General features: G+C 63.9%; 10 protein-coding genes and 1 non-coding gene across 11 annotated transcripts; 6 read left to right on the top strand and 5 right to left on the bottom strand.

The window, feature by feature from the left end:
- Positions 1-33: 33 nt before the first annotated feature.
- On the bottom strand, positions 34-951 carry ALE2 (Ale2p; the record flags this gene model as incomplete). Its single annotated transcript, NM_207979.1, has 1 exon — positions 34-951. One exon carries the CDS (start codon positions 949-951, stop codon positions 34-36), a length of 918 nt encoding a protein of 305 aa, NP_982626.1.
- Positions 952-1,068: 117 nt separating this feature from the next.
- AGOS_AAR084W (zinc-dependent alcohol dehydrogenase) lies at positions 1,069-2,124 on the bottom strand (the record flags this gene model as incomplete). Its single annotated transcript, NM_207978.2, has 1 exon — positions 1,069-2,124. The coding sequence occupies one exon, from the start codon at positions 2,122-2,124 to the stop codon at positions 1,069-1,071; it is 1,056 nt and encodes a 351-aa protein (NP_982625.2).
- A 227-nt stretch (positions 2,125-2,351) lies between these two features.
- Positions 2,352-3,872, top strand: PPT1 (protein serine/threonine phosphatase; the record flags this gene model as incomplete). Its single annotated transcript, NM_207977.2, has 1 exon — positions 2,352-3,872. The coding sequence occupies one exon, from the start codon at positions 2,352-2,354 to the stop codon at positions 3,870-3,872; it is 1,521 nt and encodes a 506-aa protein (NP_982624.2).
- A 560-nt stretch (positions 3,873-4,432) lies between these two features.
- On the top strand, positions 4,433-4,506 carry AGOS_t0018. The gene has a single exon. It is a non-coding gene; the product is annotated as a tRNA-Asn (tRNA).
- A 40-nt stretch (positions 4,507-4,546) lies between these two features.
- On the bottom strand, positions 4,547-5,935 carry MEP1 (ammonium permease MEP1; the record flags this gene model as incomplete). The annotated part of the gene is made up of 1 exon (NM_207976.1): positions 4,547-5,935. One exon carries the CDS (start codon positions 5,933-5,935, stop codon positions 4,547-4,549), a length of 1,389 nt encoding a protein of 462 aa, NP_982623.1.
- Positions 5,936-6,139: 204 nt separating this feature from the next.
- AGOS_AAR081C (uncharacterized protein) lies at positions 6,140-7,393 on the top strand (the record flags this gene model as incomplete). The annotated part of the gene is made up of 1 exon (NM_207975.1): positions 6,140-7,393. One exon carries the CDS (start codon positions 6,140-6,142, stop codon positions 7,391-7,393), a length of 1,254 nt encoding a protein of 417 aa, NP_982622.1.
- Positions 7,394-7,432: 39 nt separating this feature from the next.
- Positions 7,433-9,148, bottom strand: AGOS_AAR080W (MFS transporter; the record flags this gene model as incomplete). The annotated part of the gene is made up of 1 exon (NM_207974.2): positions 7,433-9,148. The coding sequence occupies one exon, from the start codon at positions 9,146-9,148 to the stop codon at positions 7,433-7,435; it is 1,716 nt and encodes a 571-aa protein (NP_982621.2).
- A 721-nt stretch (positions 9,149-9,869) lies between these two features.
- Positions 9,870-10,421, top strand: UGX2 (Ugx2p; the record flags this gene model as incomplete). The annotated part of the gene is made up of 1 exon (NM_207973.1): positions 9,870-10,421. The coding sequence occupies one exon, from the start codon at positions 9,870-9,872 to the stop codon at positions 10,419-10,421; it is 552 nt and encodes a 183-aa protein (NP_982620.1).
- A 148-nt stretch (positions 10,422-10,569) lies between these two features.
- PWP1 (rRNA-processing protein PWP1) lies at positions 10,570-12,258 on the bottom strand (the record flags this gene model as incomplete). Its single annotated transcript, NM_207972.1, has 1 exon — positions 10,570-12,258. The coding sequence occupies one exon, from the start codon at positions 12,256-12,258 to the stop codon at positions 10,570-10,572; it is 1,689 nt and encodes a 562-aa protein (NP_982619.1).
- Positions 12,259-12,602: 344 nt separating this feature from the next.
- Positions 12,603-13,961, top strand: NMT1 (glycylpeptide N-tetradecanoyltransferase NMT1; the record flags this gene model as incomplete). Its single annotated transcript, NM_207971.1, has 1 exon — positions 12,603-13,961. One exon carries the CDS (start codon positions 12,603-12,605, stop codon positions 13,959-13,961), a length of 1,359 nt encoding a protein of 452 aa, NP_982618.1.
- Positions 13,962-14,403: 442 nt separating this feature from the next.
- NCW2 (Ncw2p) lies at positions 14,404-15,063 on the top strand (the record flags this gene model as incomplete). Its single annotated transcript, NM_207970.1, has 1 exon — positions 14,404-15,063. The coding sequence occupies one exon, from the start codon at positions 14,404-14,406 to the stop codon at positions 15,061-15,063; it is 660 nt and encodes a 219-aa protein (NP_982617.1).
- Between the last annotated feature and the right edge of the window lie 29 nt (positions 15,064-15,092).

The raw sequence follows: 15,092 nt of genomic DNA, 5'->3' as shown, positions 1-15,092 counted from the left end.
GGTGACGCAATGGCACGTGACAAGCACGTGCCATCACGTGGCCCGCTTCTGCTCCGCGGCAGCCGAGCGCTTGCCGTACAGCTGGTCGCGCGCCATGCACACCATCGTCCGGAACCAGATGGCGTTCAGCACGTTCAGCACCAGGTTGCCGCCCAGAATGAACGCCGTGCCGTACGGCATGAAACGCGGGTCGGCGCGCACACGGTAGAAGTCCAGCGCGAGCTCCCCGATCTTGTAGTAGCCGTACGCGATTCGCGCGCAGAAGAACACCGTGAAGAACACCAGGTCGTTCGCCAGCGCGAACCGCGCGCTCCAGCGGACCAGGCGTGCGTCCCCCGCGTGCGGGTGCGTCTGCGAGCCCAGCGGCAGGTAGTGCCGCGCGAACCAGTGCCCATTGAGGAACGGGTTCGACAGCTCGAACAGCAGGAACATCCCCGCGTAGTAGTTGATGTACGGCGTCATCCCGATCAGAAACACAACCGTCGACACGGCCCCGTGCAGCGCGAACGCCACCGAGCTGTGCCGCAGGCTGATCACCGTGTCCCACAGAAAGTACCCCAGCGCAAACGACGCCAGCACGCTGTTGACCGGCGTCGTCGCGAACACGCGGTCTTCCGGCCGCGGGTGCGTGGCCCGCGTGTGCAGCGGCCAAGATGCGTAGCACAGCGTCAGGATCACCACCGACTGCACCAGCGACACCCAGTGGATCGCGCTCTGCACCAGCAGGCGCTGCGGCGCGACCGCGCGCCGCCACCGCACCAGCCCCGGGAACAGCATGTGCTTCCCAACCAGGTAGCAGCAGTGGTAGAACAACGCCACGTAGATCACCAGGTGCATGTGCGACAGCATCTCCTCCGACCGCACCACCCCGTGCCGCCGCAGAAACGGCACCAGCTGCTCGCCGATCAACGGGTGCACCGGCGCCCCGAGCGCCAACCGTACCAGCTCCATGCTTGCCGCCACGCCCGCGCGCCCGCGCCGCCGCTCCGCTGTATATATACCGTGGCTGGCCGCCACACCGCTTACATCATACGTTGTCCGCGTTACTGCAAACTGCACCTATATTGCCTACTTAGACGTGTCCACCACATACCGCCCCGCGACCTCGCCCCGCTCCATCTTGCCGTAGATGTCGGGCAGCTCGGACAGGCCCACAACCTTGATCGGGCACTGCACCAGGCCGCGCGCGAAGAAGTCCAGCGCCTCGCGCGTGTCCGCGCGGTTGCCGACGTAGGAGCCCACGATGGACACCGACTTGACCACGTGATTGAAGACGTCGGACTTGCACTTGGCCCCGCCGGGCAGGCCGACCAGCACGACGGTGCCGTTCGAGCGCACGTACTCGGTCGAGCTCTCGATCGCGGCCTCCGACACGGAGACGTTGATCACGCCGTGCGCGCCGCCGCCGGTCGCCTTGACGACGTCGGCGACGACGTCCTTGGACTTGCGGAAGTCGACGAAGACCTCGCCGCCCAGCTTGCGGAACAGCGCCTCCTTCTCGTCGCCGCCGTCGATCCCGAGCACGCGGTAGCCCATGGCGCGCGCGTACTGGATGGCCAGCGAGCCCAGGCCGCCGCACGCGCCGGAGATCGCGACCCAGTTGCCCGCACGCAGGTTCGCGGACTTGAGCGCCTTGTACACGGTGATCCCCGCGCACAGGATCGGCGCGACCTGCGCCAGATCGGTGCCGGCCGGGATGTGCGCGGCCTGCACCGCGTCCGCCGTGGCGTACTGCTGGAACGACCCGTCGTGCGTGTAGCCGGACAGGTCCGCGTCAGGGCAGTTGGACTCGTGGCCCTGCTCACACGCCTCGCACGACATGCACGAGCCGTTGAGCCACTTGATGCCGGCGAGGTCGCCGACCTGCCAGCCGCGCACGTTCTCGCCCATCGCAACGACGACGCCTGCGCCCTCGTGCCCGCCGACGAGCGGCAGTTTCGTGGGCAGCGGCCAGTCGCCCTTCCACGCGTGCAGGTCCGTGTGGCACACGCCGGAGTACTTGACGTTGATCAGCAGCTCCGTGGGCTTGGGCTCGGGCACCTCGATCTCGCGGTACTCGAGGGGCCCGCCGTTTTTGTCGAAGACGATAGCGTGCTGCGTCTTGGGGATAGAGGGAGACGACATTGTAGCTACTGGCTGGAGCTGCGTGCGGCAGAGAAGCTGCCCGCAGCCGCCGTTATATACGCTGCCGTTGCGGGGGGCCGCGGCGCCGTTGCGCTTGCGCATCGCGGCTGCCCGTTTTTGGGCGGGCTTACATGGGCGCCCTCACGTGCGCTGGGCGCGCGCGCAACGCATGTTATGTGCGGACGGTTGCGGGATCAGGCCACCCCTCGCCCCCTCGCAGGGACAGCATGACCGCGGCGACAGCGTTGGATTACAAGAACGAGGGCAACGAGTGGGTGAAGGCAAAGGACTACGCGCGGGCGGTGGAGGCGTACACGCGGGCGATCGAGGCGGACGGCACGCAGTCGATCTTCTTCTCGAACCGGGCGCTCGCGAACCTCAAGCTCGACCGGTTCCAGAGCGCGCTGGAGGACAGCGCGCGGGCGATCGAGCTGGATGCGGGGAATGTGAAGGCGTACCACCGGCGGGGGCTGGCGCACTGCGGGCTGCTGGAGTGGGGGCCGGCGAAGCGGGACCTGGAGGTGGTGGTGCGGGCGAAGCCCGGGGACGAGGCGGTGCGGCGAGCGCTGGAGGTGTGCGAGCGGATGCTGCGGCGCGAGCGGTTCGAGCGGGCGATCCGGGCGGACGGGGACGAGGAGCAGCGGCGGCTGTGCAAGACGTTGTCGCTGGCGTCGTTCGCGGGGAACGCGGACCTGGCGAGCTACGACGGGCCTGCGCTGGAGCTGGAGCAGGAGACGGACGCGGAGGGCGCGCCAGCGGGCGCGCGCGTGGCGAACATGAGCGCGGAGTTCGTGCGGTACATGGTGGAGGAGCTGTTTGTGCAGGGCAAGCGGCTGCCCAAGAAGTACGTGGCGGCGATCGTGTCGCACGCGGAGCGGCTGTTCGCGGCGGAGCCGACGGTGGTGGAGCTGCGAACCGCGGAGCTGGGGTGCCGGGTGTCGGTGTGCGGCGACACGCACGGGCAGCTGTACGACGTGCTGAACGTGTTCCAGCGCTTCGGTAAGGTGGGCGACGACCACGTGTACCTGTTCAACGGCGACTTCGTGGACCGCGGGTCGTGGTCGTGCGAGGTGGCGGTGCTGTTCTACAGTCTGAAGATCCTGTACCCGGGACGCTTCTTCCTGAACCGGGGCAACCACGAGACGAACAACATGAACAAGGTCTACGGGTTCGAGGACGAGTGCAAGTACAAGTACTCACAGCGCATCTTCAACCTGTTCGCGGAAAGCTTCGAGTCGCTGCCGCTGGCCACCGTCATCGACGACGCCTACCTGGTGATGCATGGCGGGCTGATGAGCGACGACAGCGTCACGCTGGCCGACATGAAGGCCATCGACCGCTTCCATCAACCTCCGCGGGAGGGCGCGTTCATGGAGCTGCTGTGGTCCGACCCGCAGGCTGCGGAGGGACTCGGGCCCTCGCAGCGCGGGCTGGGGTACGCCTTCGGTCCGGACGTCACGGCCCGCTTCCTCGAGAAGAATGGCCTGAAGAAGATCATTCGGTCGCATGAGGTCCGCATGGGCGGCGTCGCGTTCGAGCACGCCGGCAAGTTGGTCACGGTGTTCAGCGCCCCCAACTACTGTGATACCCAGGGCAATCTCGGTGGTATCATCCACGTTGTGCCCGGCAAGGGAAACAAGGGCGAGTTGGGCAATGATGACGAAAACCTCTATGTTGAGACGTTCGCCGCTGTGCCGCATCCAGACATCAAGCCAATGGCATACTCAAGCGGGGTGCTCGGCTTCTAAGCTCCGCCCCTACGGGGAGCGCAGTCTAATGCTCGTGTATGTATCTAATATTAGCATATTGTAGCCATTGCACTATGGGGCCGCGCGGCCGTGGCCTGGCCATAGGGCCAGGCAGATACCGATTGCCAGAATCGCGGCGCAAACGCACACCCCTTTGCTCGAGCGTTGCGCCGTGCGGTCCTCGAGGCCGCGCTTCTGCCGAGGCTGCGGGGTCGTACTCGGGCGCCGCGGTGGGTGGACGCAGTTGACGTTGTTGGGCCCGTGTTCTGCACTGCGAGCTTGCACAGCGGCCACCGCGGCGCCGTGCGGGATACCCGGCATGGCTTTTAACTACCGCCTCCTTCTCTTGCTTAGGGATGCTCAATGTATTAGGACCACGTGCTTATTGCAGACGAGCACCGCTGACGCGGGCCGCTAGATGGCGGTTCCTAGGTGATAAACGACGACCAATAGAGGCCATGGTTAGCGATAAGCGTCACTGTGCTTGAGTGGCGGGGGACGTTAGTGTACCACTGGACATGGCTTTAAGTACTACAAGTGTAGCAGCCAACCTAACATAGGACTTCGTGGCCAAGCTGGTTAAGGCGTGCGACTGTTAATCGCAAGATCGTGAGTTCAATCCTCACCGAGGTCGATTCTTTTTTATGTTTCATTTCCTGTGCTATGTATGACAATTACTTTCCCTCACTGTCGTCAGGGACCCCAGGGGCATTCTTCTCAGCTACTGAGCTAGCAACGGACGGATTCGCCGATTGATCGTTCTGGACGCCCCAGGAGAAATAATCCCTGCGCACCTCCACATAGTCGTATGCAAATTCGCCGATCTGGTCTTCGTCCATGCCCCGCTCCTCCGCAGCCTCGCTCGCCCTCAACTGCATCCCGGGAATGCAGTTGAGAACGTAGCAGATTATAGAAGTCACCAAGATGGAGTAGCCGCTGACTGCCACGATGTACGCGATCTGCTTGTACATCTGCGGCCAGTTCTGCGTGAGCCATCCGCCGTCGTGCTCCGTAGACCCATCGAGCCCCACCACCCAGTCTGCCGCAAACACAGCATTGAACAGAAGCCCGATGATCCCGGCGATGCCGTGCTCCGCCAGAATATCCATCGAGTCGTCTGTTTTGGCATAATATTTGAGCTTGGTCGCGAAGTTGCACACGACGCCGGCCACCACACCCTGTATGAGCGACGCATACAGCGGGATGCAGCCCGAGGAGGGCGTCGCGGCGACCAGGCCCGAGATAACACCGGAGCAAAGCCCGACCGTGGACCACTTGCGCTCCAACCGGAAATCCAGCACGCACCAGGCCATGCCGCCCACCGCTGCGCTCATCATGCTGTTGAGAAAGGCATACACCGAGCGCAGGTTGGGCGACAGCGACGTGCAGCCGTTGAAGCCGAGCCAGCCGAACCACAGCAGCGACGTGCCGAGCGTCACCATCGACACGTTGTGCGGGCGGAAGTTGATTAGCAAGCTCTCCCGACGGGCCCCCAGGAAGTACGAGTACACGAACCCGCCCACGCCGGACAGGATCTCGACCGGGCCTCCTCCCGCCCAGTCCAGCACTCCCCACTGCGCCGCCCAGCCGCCGGGCGACCACACCCAGTAGGCCACCGGGCAGTACACCACGGTCGCAAACAAGAACAGAAACACCATGTGAGGCAGCAGCCGCCCACGCTCCGCCGTCGCGCCCGCGATAATCGCGAGCGTGACGCACATGAACAGGCCCTGGAACACCGCAAACACGAGCTCCGGGTAGTCCGCGTCCGGCGACGCCTTCCCATACACGTCCCGCAGCCCGAACGAGTTCAGGTTGCCGATGAACTTGTTGTCCACCGCCGTCTTCGAGAACGCCAGCGAAAAGCCCCACATGTACCACTGCACAATGCCCACGATCAGCGCCGAGAACACCACCCAGATCAGCGCCAGCGCAGACTTGCGCCGCGCCAGTCCGGAGTACAGAAACCCTAGTCCTGGCACCATCACGAACACCAGCGCAGAGCCCATGAACGTGAACGCTACTGTCGCGCCATCGTATTTCTCCTCCAACACACGCACCATTGCTCGCCCCCTCCGCACTGTCGACGCTCCGCGCCCGCACACTCTCTATATATAGCTACGTAGCCGACTGCAGACTCCACATGGCTTGTGCTCGAACCTCGGACGTTGCAACTATCCTTACTATCACTGCTGCGCTGCGCATCGTCGCTCTGCGCGACCGTTATCGCCAGGCCGCGATAGCGCCAGATAGCGATAGCATTGTTTATGGCGAGCTTATCGGTTGTTGACATCGCCGCCGTCGGCGCCGGGCCGCCGCGTCGCCCGGACAACTGCGCTGCTGATTGGCCGCGGGGCGGGCCAATCAGCAGCGGGCGGTCACGTGCGCGACCTCGCAGGGGGCTATATGCGCGGGCGCGCCGCCGCCCGCTCCCCGCGGCCGAGACGATGATCGCCGCGAGCATACAGATGGAGGCGCCGGCCGCAGAGCCGTATCCGGGCGCAGCTGCGCAGCTGAAGGCTGTGCGCGGCTCGGTGGCCGAGCAGCTGGACGCGTGGCGCGACTACGCGTGCGCGCTGTTGGCGCGCTGGCTCGACGCCGGCCCCGCGCACGCCGCGCTGGGCGCCGAGGCCGCGCGCGCCGTGCTGCACATGGCGGCGTGCTACGAGCAGCTGGCGCAGGAACTGGCCGAGCGCGCCTATGACGACAAGAACGCGGTCTCCGAGGCTTGGCGCGCGAGCACTGCCATGAGCAAGCGCGCTATCGGCCTCGCCGCGTTTATTCGCCGGCTGGACATCCCGCCAACGGCAGCTGACGCCGCGCTGCGCGAGACGTACCATCGGGTGTGGGTGTTGGATCAGCAGGTGCGCGTGCTGATACTGGCCGTGGCCAAGATGCAGCGGCGGCTGGGCGGTAACCGCTACGACGAGCTGCTGACGCTGCAGGAGAGCGACCCGGAGAAACTGCTGGAGAACGCGCAGGTGTACGGGCGGCTGGCCCAGGGGTGCGCGCAGGAATGCCGGCGGTTGGGCGGCTCCGCGGTCGAGCCGCAGGCCGCGCGGCTGGGGGTATTTCTGGAGGCCCTGGCGCTCGCACTGTTCTCCGTGGGGCAGTACGAGCGCGGGGAGTGCGGCGTGGCGCTGGGGATGGTGGAGGCCGCCGAGGAGCAGCTGGTTGCGGGCGACATAGCGCCGCGCGAGTACCTCGGGATGCTGCGCGAGCCTCGGCGGCAAGCGCGGCAGGCGCGGCTCCGCGGCAAGCTCCAGCAGCTACGGCAGCGGGTGCGGCGGCGGCCGGCAGCGCGCCTGCACCCGTTTGTGCAGCGGGTGGCGGACGAGTTCCTGACGCCGTTGGTGGTGTTGCTGCGGTACCGCTACGGGCGGGCGAACGACACGCTGTACATGCAGCCGGTGGTGCGGCAGTGGCAGCTGCCACAGGGCCGCGTCGCGGAGACGGCGGGCACGCGGTGGGAGTTTGACGGGGAGCTGCACGAGGTGGGTGCAGAAGAGCAGTATTTCTAGCAGTGCGGGCTGCGTATATAAGAGCAGATGTATACTGATTCACGATGCGTCCTGCGGGGCGGCGCGGTGGAGCTCGGCCTTGCCGGCGGCGAGCATGCCGTGGCTGAGGTCGGACCAGTAGTAGAAGCCGAGCGAAACGATCAGGAGCAGGGTGTTGGGGATGTAGGGGAAGCGGGCGTTGCCGGTGCGGTCCTGGATGACGCTGACGAGGAGCGACTGGGACCAGCCCGTGGCCAAGCCAAGCATGATCTCCAGGCCGAAGTACTGGTTCTCGCGGCCGGCGGGCAACATGGCGGAGTAGGCGACGCGGTTAAGCGAACGGATGGCGCTGCTGGTGCTGACGTAGATGACCTGGAAGAACCAGAACTCCCAGCGGTGCTTGAAGCCGATGGGCACGCGGGACGAGGCTCCGAGCGAGCCCCAGAAGTTGACTACGACGCCCACGGCCATCATCGCGTACAAGCAGGTCTTGAGGAGCTGCGTCTGCGCGCGCAACGTGCGGCGCGCGCTGAAGTGGCGGAACACCGCCATCCACGTGAGCGAGCCGACACAGGCGATGACCGAGGTCATTAGCTGCCACACGAAGTACTCCTTGTCCGCGGTGCTGCCCAACGTGGCGCGGAACGAGAGCTGGAACAATTGCATGAAGTTCGAGTAGGCGATGTTCCAGAGCACCCACGCGACGACGTACTTGAACGCCTCGCGGTAGTGCGTCAAGTCCCTGAGAATGTACATGAAGCGCCGGAACGGGAACTTGCAGATGGTGATGAGCTTATTCTCCTGCGGATCGAAGGGAAACCTGCTGCCGTGTATGGCGGGGATGCCGAGCGAGGCGACGGAGCCGAGCACAATGGTCGCGCAGCCGGCGATGGTGATCGTGAGGAGGAAGGCCGAGTAGCCCTCCGCCTGCGGCTTTCCGCGGGAGTACGTGATGATGATCCCGACGAGAACGGCCACGATCGAGCCGAGATTGCCCATGATCAAGCCGAGCACGCTGACCTTGGCTCCCCGACGCAACATCGGGTTGACGGGCTCCCCCGCCGTGCGCTCCTCGACGCCATCGCCCAGCTTGGCACTGGCGGCGTCGCGCGCCGCGGCGAGGCGCGCCATGTCCATGAAGACCGGGATGTACGAGCCCTCCGTGATGGTGTATATAGTGTTACAGCAGAGCATCAAGCAGTACAGCACCGACATCAAAATGAGCGCGCCGTAGGTCTTGCTACCCTGGCTGACAAACGGCGTGGCAAGTGCGCCGTACATTACAATCGACAGCGTCATGAGCCACTTGCGGTAGTTTGAAAAGTCCGCCAAACCCATGAGCACAATCGCAATGAGGCCCTCGATGGACGTGTACAACGCCCGCATATAAAGCACATATGCCGTGAACTGCACGTCCCTTCCGCCCACGTAGATGTAGCAGTCATCGCCGCGCGGGCGGCAGTGCGCGGCGGGGTGCCCCTTGGGGTGCCCGAGCTCGTGTGCGATGGTCTGTAACGACGCAGGCACAAAAGAACGCATCATCACGTAGGTCGGCCCGGTCGAAAAGCACACAAGGAGCCATGCAGGAAATACCCACCGGCCCCGCCACCGCGCCAGCACCTCCTCGTCGGCGCGCTGCCCGCCCACTAGCGGCTGCTGCTCGTCCAGCGTCACTGACACCTGCATGTCAGCGCCCTTGCTTGGCCCAGACGTCTGCGACCCGCCCTCTGTCTCCTTGATCCAGCTGCTCCCGCGATCCATATCCTCTCGCGCCATTCTCTTCTTCTGCTTGCCTCACTTCTCTGGGGCCTGGCCATGTGGCGTCGACTGGCTCTGCGCTAACCCGCCGCCGACGCTCGCAATTATATACAATAGAGATGTCTCTGCGCACCCTGGCAGATACAAGCAAATGGCCGCGATCCGGTAAACTCCGTATCGCGCTACTCCGCGGCCGTGATGAGTGTATACTGAGCAATAATGTTGCAACAGCGCTTGCTTTTGTGGATTTATTGAGCACATTACACACACACCTGGAGCGCATCTGCACCCTAGCAACCCCACAGCGTCATGCATGGCCGTCCTACCGGGTGGCCCGTTACTTTGCCGCTGCCCCTACACAACTCCAGTAGGCGTTGGCATTACGCAATCACACAAGTAGAGTCGTCACGCTAATGGCGCGGCCGTCACGTGCTCGAGCACATGATCGGCCCCAGGGTCCTCGCTCCACAGGTGTGCGGCAACGGGGACTGGAGGCGCCGTCCGGATCGTCAACGGGTGCATTTCCATTTTGGTGATCTTTTGCAGAGTTTCCAGCACTGTCCGTGGCGGGCTCCCTAAAAAGTTGATTGTGACTCCATGCTGGAAAATGTCCCACACTACCAACTAAAGTGTGTGAGTTGCAGAGGGCCTGCACTAGCAGTTGGATGGTGTCATAGTAAGCCGGTCAATACTAGCTAGCGTGGGTACGGAACAAGGAGCAAAACAACGGCAGGGTACAATGACGAACAAGGTGTTCCTCTCAGAATGCATGCTACAAAGTGAAAAGTCGGTGGCCTACTCGACGTCGTTTGCCTCCGAGCCGTATGCAGGCAGTGCTACGTGCCAGTTCACAATATCCACGTCCGAGTCGCAGGGCTTTTCGTGGAACCAGGATATCTTCGCAAGCCAGTACCAGCAGTTGTGCAAGGTTATCTACGACGGGCACGTCGACTCCGTGGACAAGCTCCTCCAGAAAATCACACCGCCTGGGAACCACGAGGAGAACGTGTACATGGACGTGTTCGAGGCGGAGCGTGGGGCGGAGCGCGGGGCGGAATACGGGCAACGGTTCGGACCGGCGGAGGCGTCGCCGTCGCGGCGGGGATCGAACTTCGACGAGTGGCGAAGCCGGATGTCGCGGGAGCTCAGCAAGCCGCGACGGCGGTCCGAGCAGAGCATTTCGTTTGCGTCGGACTCGAAGAACGGGACCTACCGAGCGGCCGACGTGGTGGTGATCGACGTGGAGGCGGCCACGCCGGAGAACATGCATTTCAAGGAGCTGCTCAGCTGAGCGCGGCAGCGCGGGCGGGCGCGCAGGGCGCGCCTGGCCGCCTTTATAATCCTTTAAATATCGCTTCGTGTACTGTCTAATATACAGGTTTTTGTGTATGCCCCGTGCGGTATACGTAGTGGCGAGGCCGGAATGCAGATATATATGTTCACTCTTCGTCCTCCCAGTCGTCCGCAGCGCCCTCTTGCTCCTCCTCGTCGCTGCCGTTGTCATCCACGGTGACAACGGTGTCCGGATTACTGTTGCTGATGTATTTCCTGGCGATACGGGACGCCTTGCCGAGCTGCTTGGCCTCTTCTCTGGCCCGCTGCTGGACAGCCTGCAGCTCCGAGGCAAAGCTCTTGCGCACAGTGCGGTTGGTGAAGGCATCCCACAGTTTCAGGCCAGGGCTCGTACCACCAACGACGAATGTGCTGGCCACCTCGACGTCCGGAGCGAAGCTTGTGCTCAAGACGTTGCCCACGCCGAAGTCGCGAGACAAGACCATGCGGGGGCCCTCCTGCGCAGAGGCGCCCTCGGCTGGCGTCTTCCACAACTTAATGACCTTTTCGCCCATGGCGCTGGTGACCAGCATGTTGGGGATTGAGGGGCTGACGCTCAGAGACGAGATCCCCGAGTCGTGTGCATTCAGCGTCCACAGAGGAGCGCTGTCTTCTCCGTTCCGCAGGTCAAACGAGTAGACATTACCGCTGTCGGTACCGGCCAAGAAGACAGTCTCGCTCACAAACGTGGCCGACTCGATCTCTTCGCCCTTCATAACCTTCCAGTACTTGCTCATCCCTGCGTCGTTGGCAATCCGCACGTCCGAGAGCGCGACGCGCGAGTCGTAACCCGCCGTCAGCAGGATCGAACCATCAGAAGGATGCCACTGGGAAGAGGAGACTGCGGTGGCGCTGTGCACGGCATCCAGCGACCGCGCGGCACGGCCGTGGTTAAGGTCCCATAACTTCACAGTGTGGTCGGCCGACGTCGACGCCAGCACCGCACGGAAGTGGCGGTTGTGGGCCAGCGAGAGCACGGCGTCTGTGTGGTGTGTAGCCACGTGCTGCTTCTTGCCCTTCTTCTTCTTCTTCGACTTCTTGGACGCGGTCGCAGAGTCCGCGGGCTCGCCGAGGATCATGTCGGGGAACGCGCGGTCCACACAGTCCAGGTTCCACAGCTCGATCGTGGGGTCGAAGGTGCCGACCGCCGCAAAGTTTGCCGGCGCGTCAGAGTTCGACCCGGGCCGGTAGTTCACCCACTCCACGCACAGCGGGAATGCCGGCAACATCAGGTCGTGGTGCACGTACAACGACGCGTCCCGTATCAGCCCGCGCGCCACGTCGGGGTCCTGCGCGTCCCCGGCCTCCTGCGGCACCGCCTCGTCGTGGAACCCCGCGCCGTCGTCGTACACGTACACGTCCAGGTACGAAATGTCGTCTTCCGTCCGCGTTGCCAGCACCAGGTTGTCTGTCGGGTACACCTGCAGCTCCGCCCGCTCCTCCTGCTCCTCCTCTACGGTTGGCAAGCTCAGGTACGCGTCCTGCCCCTCCTCACCCTCGTGGAAGCGCGCCTCGCCCGAGAGCCCCGGGAACATCGTCACCTCTGCACCCGCGCCCGCATCCTCCTCGTCGTAGTGCTCCAAGTCGTACTCCTTCAGGTCGTCGTCACCGTCCAATTGCGCCCACAGCGCCGCGCCCTCCTGCGCACCACCGGCCTCTTCCAGGCCTTCCTCCGCATCGTCCAGCTGCAGCTGCGCCAGCTCGTTGATCCGCGCCATCTCCGCGTCATCCAGCTCGTACTTCTCCGGAAACTCTGATGCAAAGCCACGCGGCACCCACGTAGTCGAAGATAACATCGCCAATACCCTTATCTGCTCGACTGCAACGTCTGTTCGCTAGCTCATCGCGTCCAACTTTGACCTCGAAGCCTATAAAAATTTTTCAGACGACGTGGATCACGTGACCATTGAAGATGCGCCGCATCGCGGACCGAAGGCGATGGACAGTAATGCTACAAGGGACCGGGGAGGTCTGAAGACCGCCGTTCCGGGTGCATTGGGTGTACGAGGGTATAGCCTTTTCCGGGAACGTGTCCCAGCGTTAACCTGGGAGGCTGGAAAAAGCGGTTTCATCGTCGAAATTCAGACTTCTATCGACCACGTATTACGGAGAGTGCGTGCAGCAGGAACGTAGCAACAAGATGGGCGATTCAGGTGACGCGCAAAAGATGCAGCGGCTGCTGGAGATGCTGGCGCTCAACAGCGGGGACATGTCGAAGCTGACGCAGCAGCAGCGCAAGGCGTTTGAGGAGTACAAGTTCTGGAAGACGCAGCCCGTGGCGCGTTTTGACGAGAAGGTGGAGGAAGAGGGCCCGATCAATCCGCCGCGGCGTGTGGAGGACGTGCGGGACGAGCCGTACCCGCTGCTGGAGGAGTTCGAGTGGCGGACGATGGACATCACGACCGGCCAGGACCTGGAGGACGTGTTCGTGCTGTTGAACGAGAACTACATCGAGGACAAGGACTCGACGTTCCGGTTCAATTACACGCGCGAGTTCTTTAACTGGGCGCTGAAGCCACCGGGGTGGCGTAAGGAGTGGCACGTGGGCGTGCGGGTGCGGCAGTCGGGACGGCTGGTGGCGTTCATCAGCGCGGTGCCCACGACGCTGGAGGTGCGCGGGCGGGAGATGAAGAGCGTAGAGATCAACTTCCTGTGCATACACAAGAAGCTGCGCTCGAAGCGCCTGGCGCCGATCCTGATCAAGGAGATCACGCGCCGCGTGAACAAGTGCGATATCTGGCACGCGCTGTACTCCGCGGGCATCGTACTGCCCTCGCCGATCTCGACCTGCCGCTACACGCACCGGCCGCTCAACTGGTCGAAGCTTTTCGACGTCGGCTTTACGGCGCTGCCTGCGAACGCGACCAAGACGCAGATGCTGGCCAAGTACACCCTGCCCAAGAAGCCGCTGGTCGAGGGCCTGCGCCCGATGACCGACGCGGACGTGGACGGCGCGTTCGATCTGTTCAACCGCTACCAGAAGCGCTTCGAGCTCATTCAGACGTTCGACAAGAGCGAGTTCCGCCACTGGTTCCTGGGCAACGAGGAGACCCCGAGCGTCATTTACTCGTATGTGGTCCAAAACTCCGAGGGCAAGATCACCGACTTTGTTTCCTTCTACTCCTTGCCTTTCACCATCCTGAAAAACCCGCTGCACAAGGAACTCGGCATCGGCTACCTCTTCTACTACGCCTCCGACGCCGACTTTGACTACGAGGACCGCTACGACCCCACGGCCACGGAGCTTCTGCGCAAGCGTCTTACCCAGTTGATCAACGACGTCTGTATTCTGGCTCGGGACCTGAAGATGGACGTCTTCAACGCCCTGACCTCACAGGACAACGCGCTTTTCCTCGAGGATCTCAAGTTCGGACCCGGCGACGGTTTCTTGAACTTCTACCTTTTCAACTACCGCGCCAACCCCATTCGAGGCGGCCTCACCGAGGACAAGAAGTTTGACGCCAAGAACCGCAGCAACCAGGGCGTCGTCATGCTCTAGCTACCCGGGACCGCCGCGCTCCCCGAAATCTAGGCCCACGTTTAGTTCGACAGCGTACGTATACATAACTACTTGACCAATGCCGGCACCCCGTACGGTCAGGAGAGGCTTGCCTTCCCGTGGCCTTGTGGAGCTGCTCGTTAATCCGCCAACCTTGCCTGCGTCCCATTCCGAGGCTTCTTTGCGTTCCTTCCAGTCGACCCTCGCCGCCGGCGCCTCACGCGAAATTAAAATGGCTGGCTAATGCTATTGCGCGCGCGTCCGGCCCAGACTTGGCAGGGCTTGGTCCGACCAGTCGCTGCAGCAGGCGCTCATCGCACCTGTGGCTGGGCCCACCGCTTCCGCGTCTGCCGATCGCTTGCGCGCCCTGCGGCCAGGGCATCGCCTATATAAACGCGCGCCGCCGGCCCGCAGCGCCGACTGCAGCCCGAGACCCTGAACCATGAAGCTCTATCCCGCCGCCATCGCCCTTTTCGCCGCCTACGTTCGCGCTGCCGCCGACGACGACAGCGACAGCGACAGCGTCCGTCCCCAGTCCCGGACCTCCGCCTCCACGGCCCGCAACAACGGCCAGTTCGCCGTGCCCCCCAGCACCACCATAACCCTCACCCGCGACGGCACCGTCTACACCAGCTACGCCTGGTGGCTGCCCGAGGCCAGCGACGCCTACGGCAGCGACAAGCCGCTGGACTACGCCACGACCACGGACAGTCGCGGCAGAACCACCACGTCCCCCGTCTGGTGGCGCGCCGGCACCGAGTCCGCCAAGCCCTCTAGGTCAGCCTCCGCGAGCGTCGCCTCCGACGCCGAGTCCTCGACAGGCGCTTCGCGCTCGCGCCGCCAGACCACCTCGCTCGCCGGCAGCTCCGCCGCCTCCTCCGGCTCCGCCTCCGCGCGCAGCGCCAGCTCCTCCGCCAGCTCTGCCAGCTCCGCCTCCGCGCGCAGCGCCAGTTCCTCGAGCCTCTCCGACATCTCGACCACTACAAACGGCTCTCCGAGCCCGCTGCGCGCGCTGCGCGCGCTGCCCGCCGGCTCCGCACACTACTCCGCCGGCACCCTGGCCAGCGCCATCTGCGTCATCGCAGCAGCTGCGCTGCTGTGAGCCCGCCCACACCTAATAGCGTCTACATA

Source organism: Eremothecium gossypii, chromosome I (assembly GCF_000091025.4).
Source record: "Eremothecium gossypii ATCC 10895 chromosome I, complete sequence".
Taxonomy (NCBI): domain Eukaryota; kingdom Fungi; phylum Ascomycota; class Saccharomycetes; order Saccharomycetales; family Saccharomycetaceae; genus Eremothecium; species Eremothecium gossypii.
Note: the sequence above shows the minus strand (reverse complement) of the source record. Positions and strands in the feature narration are given on the sequence as shown.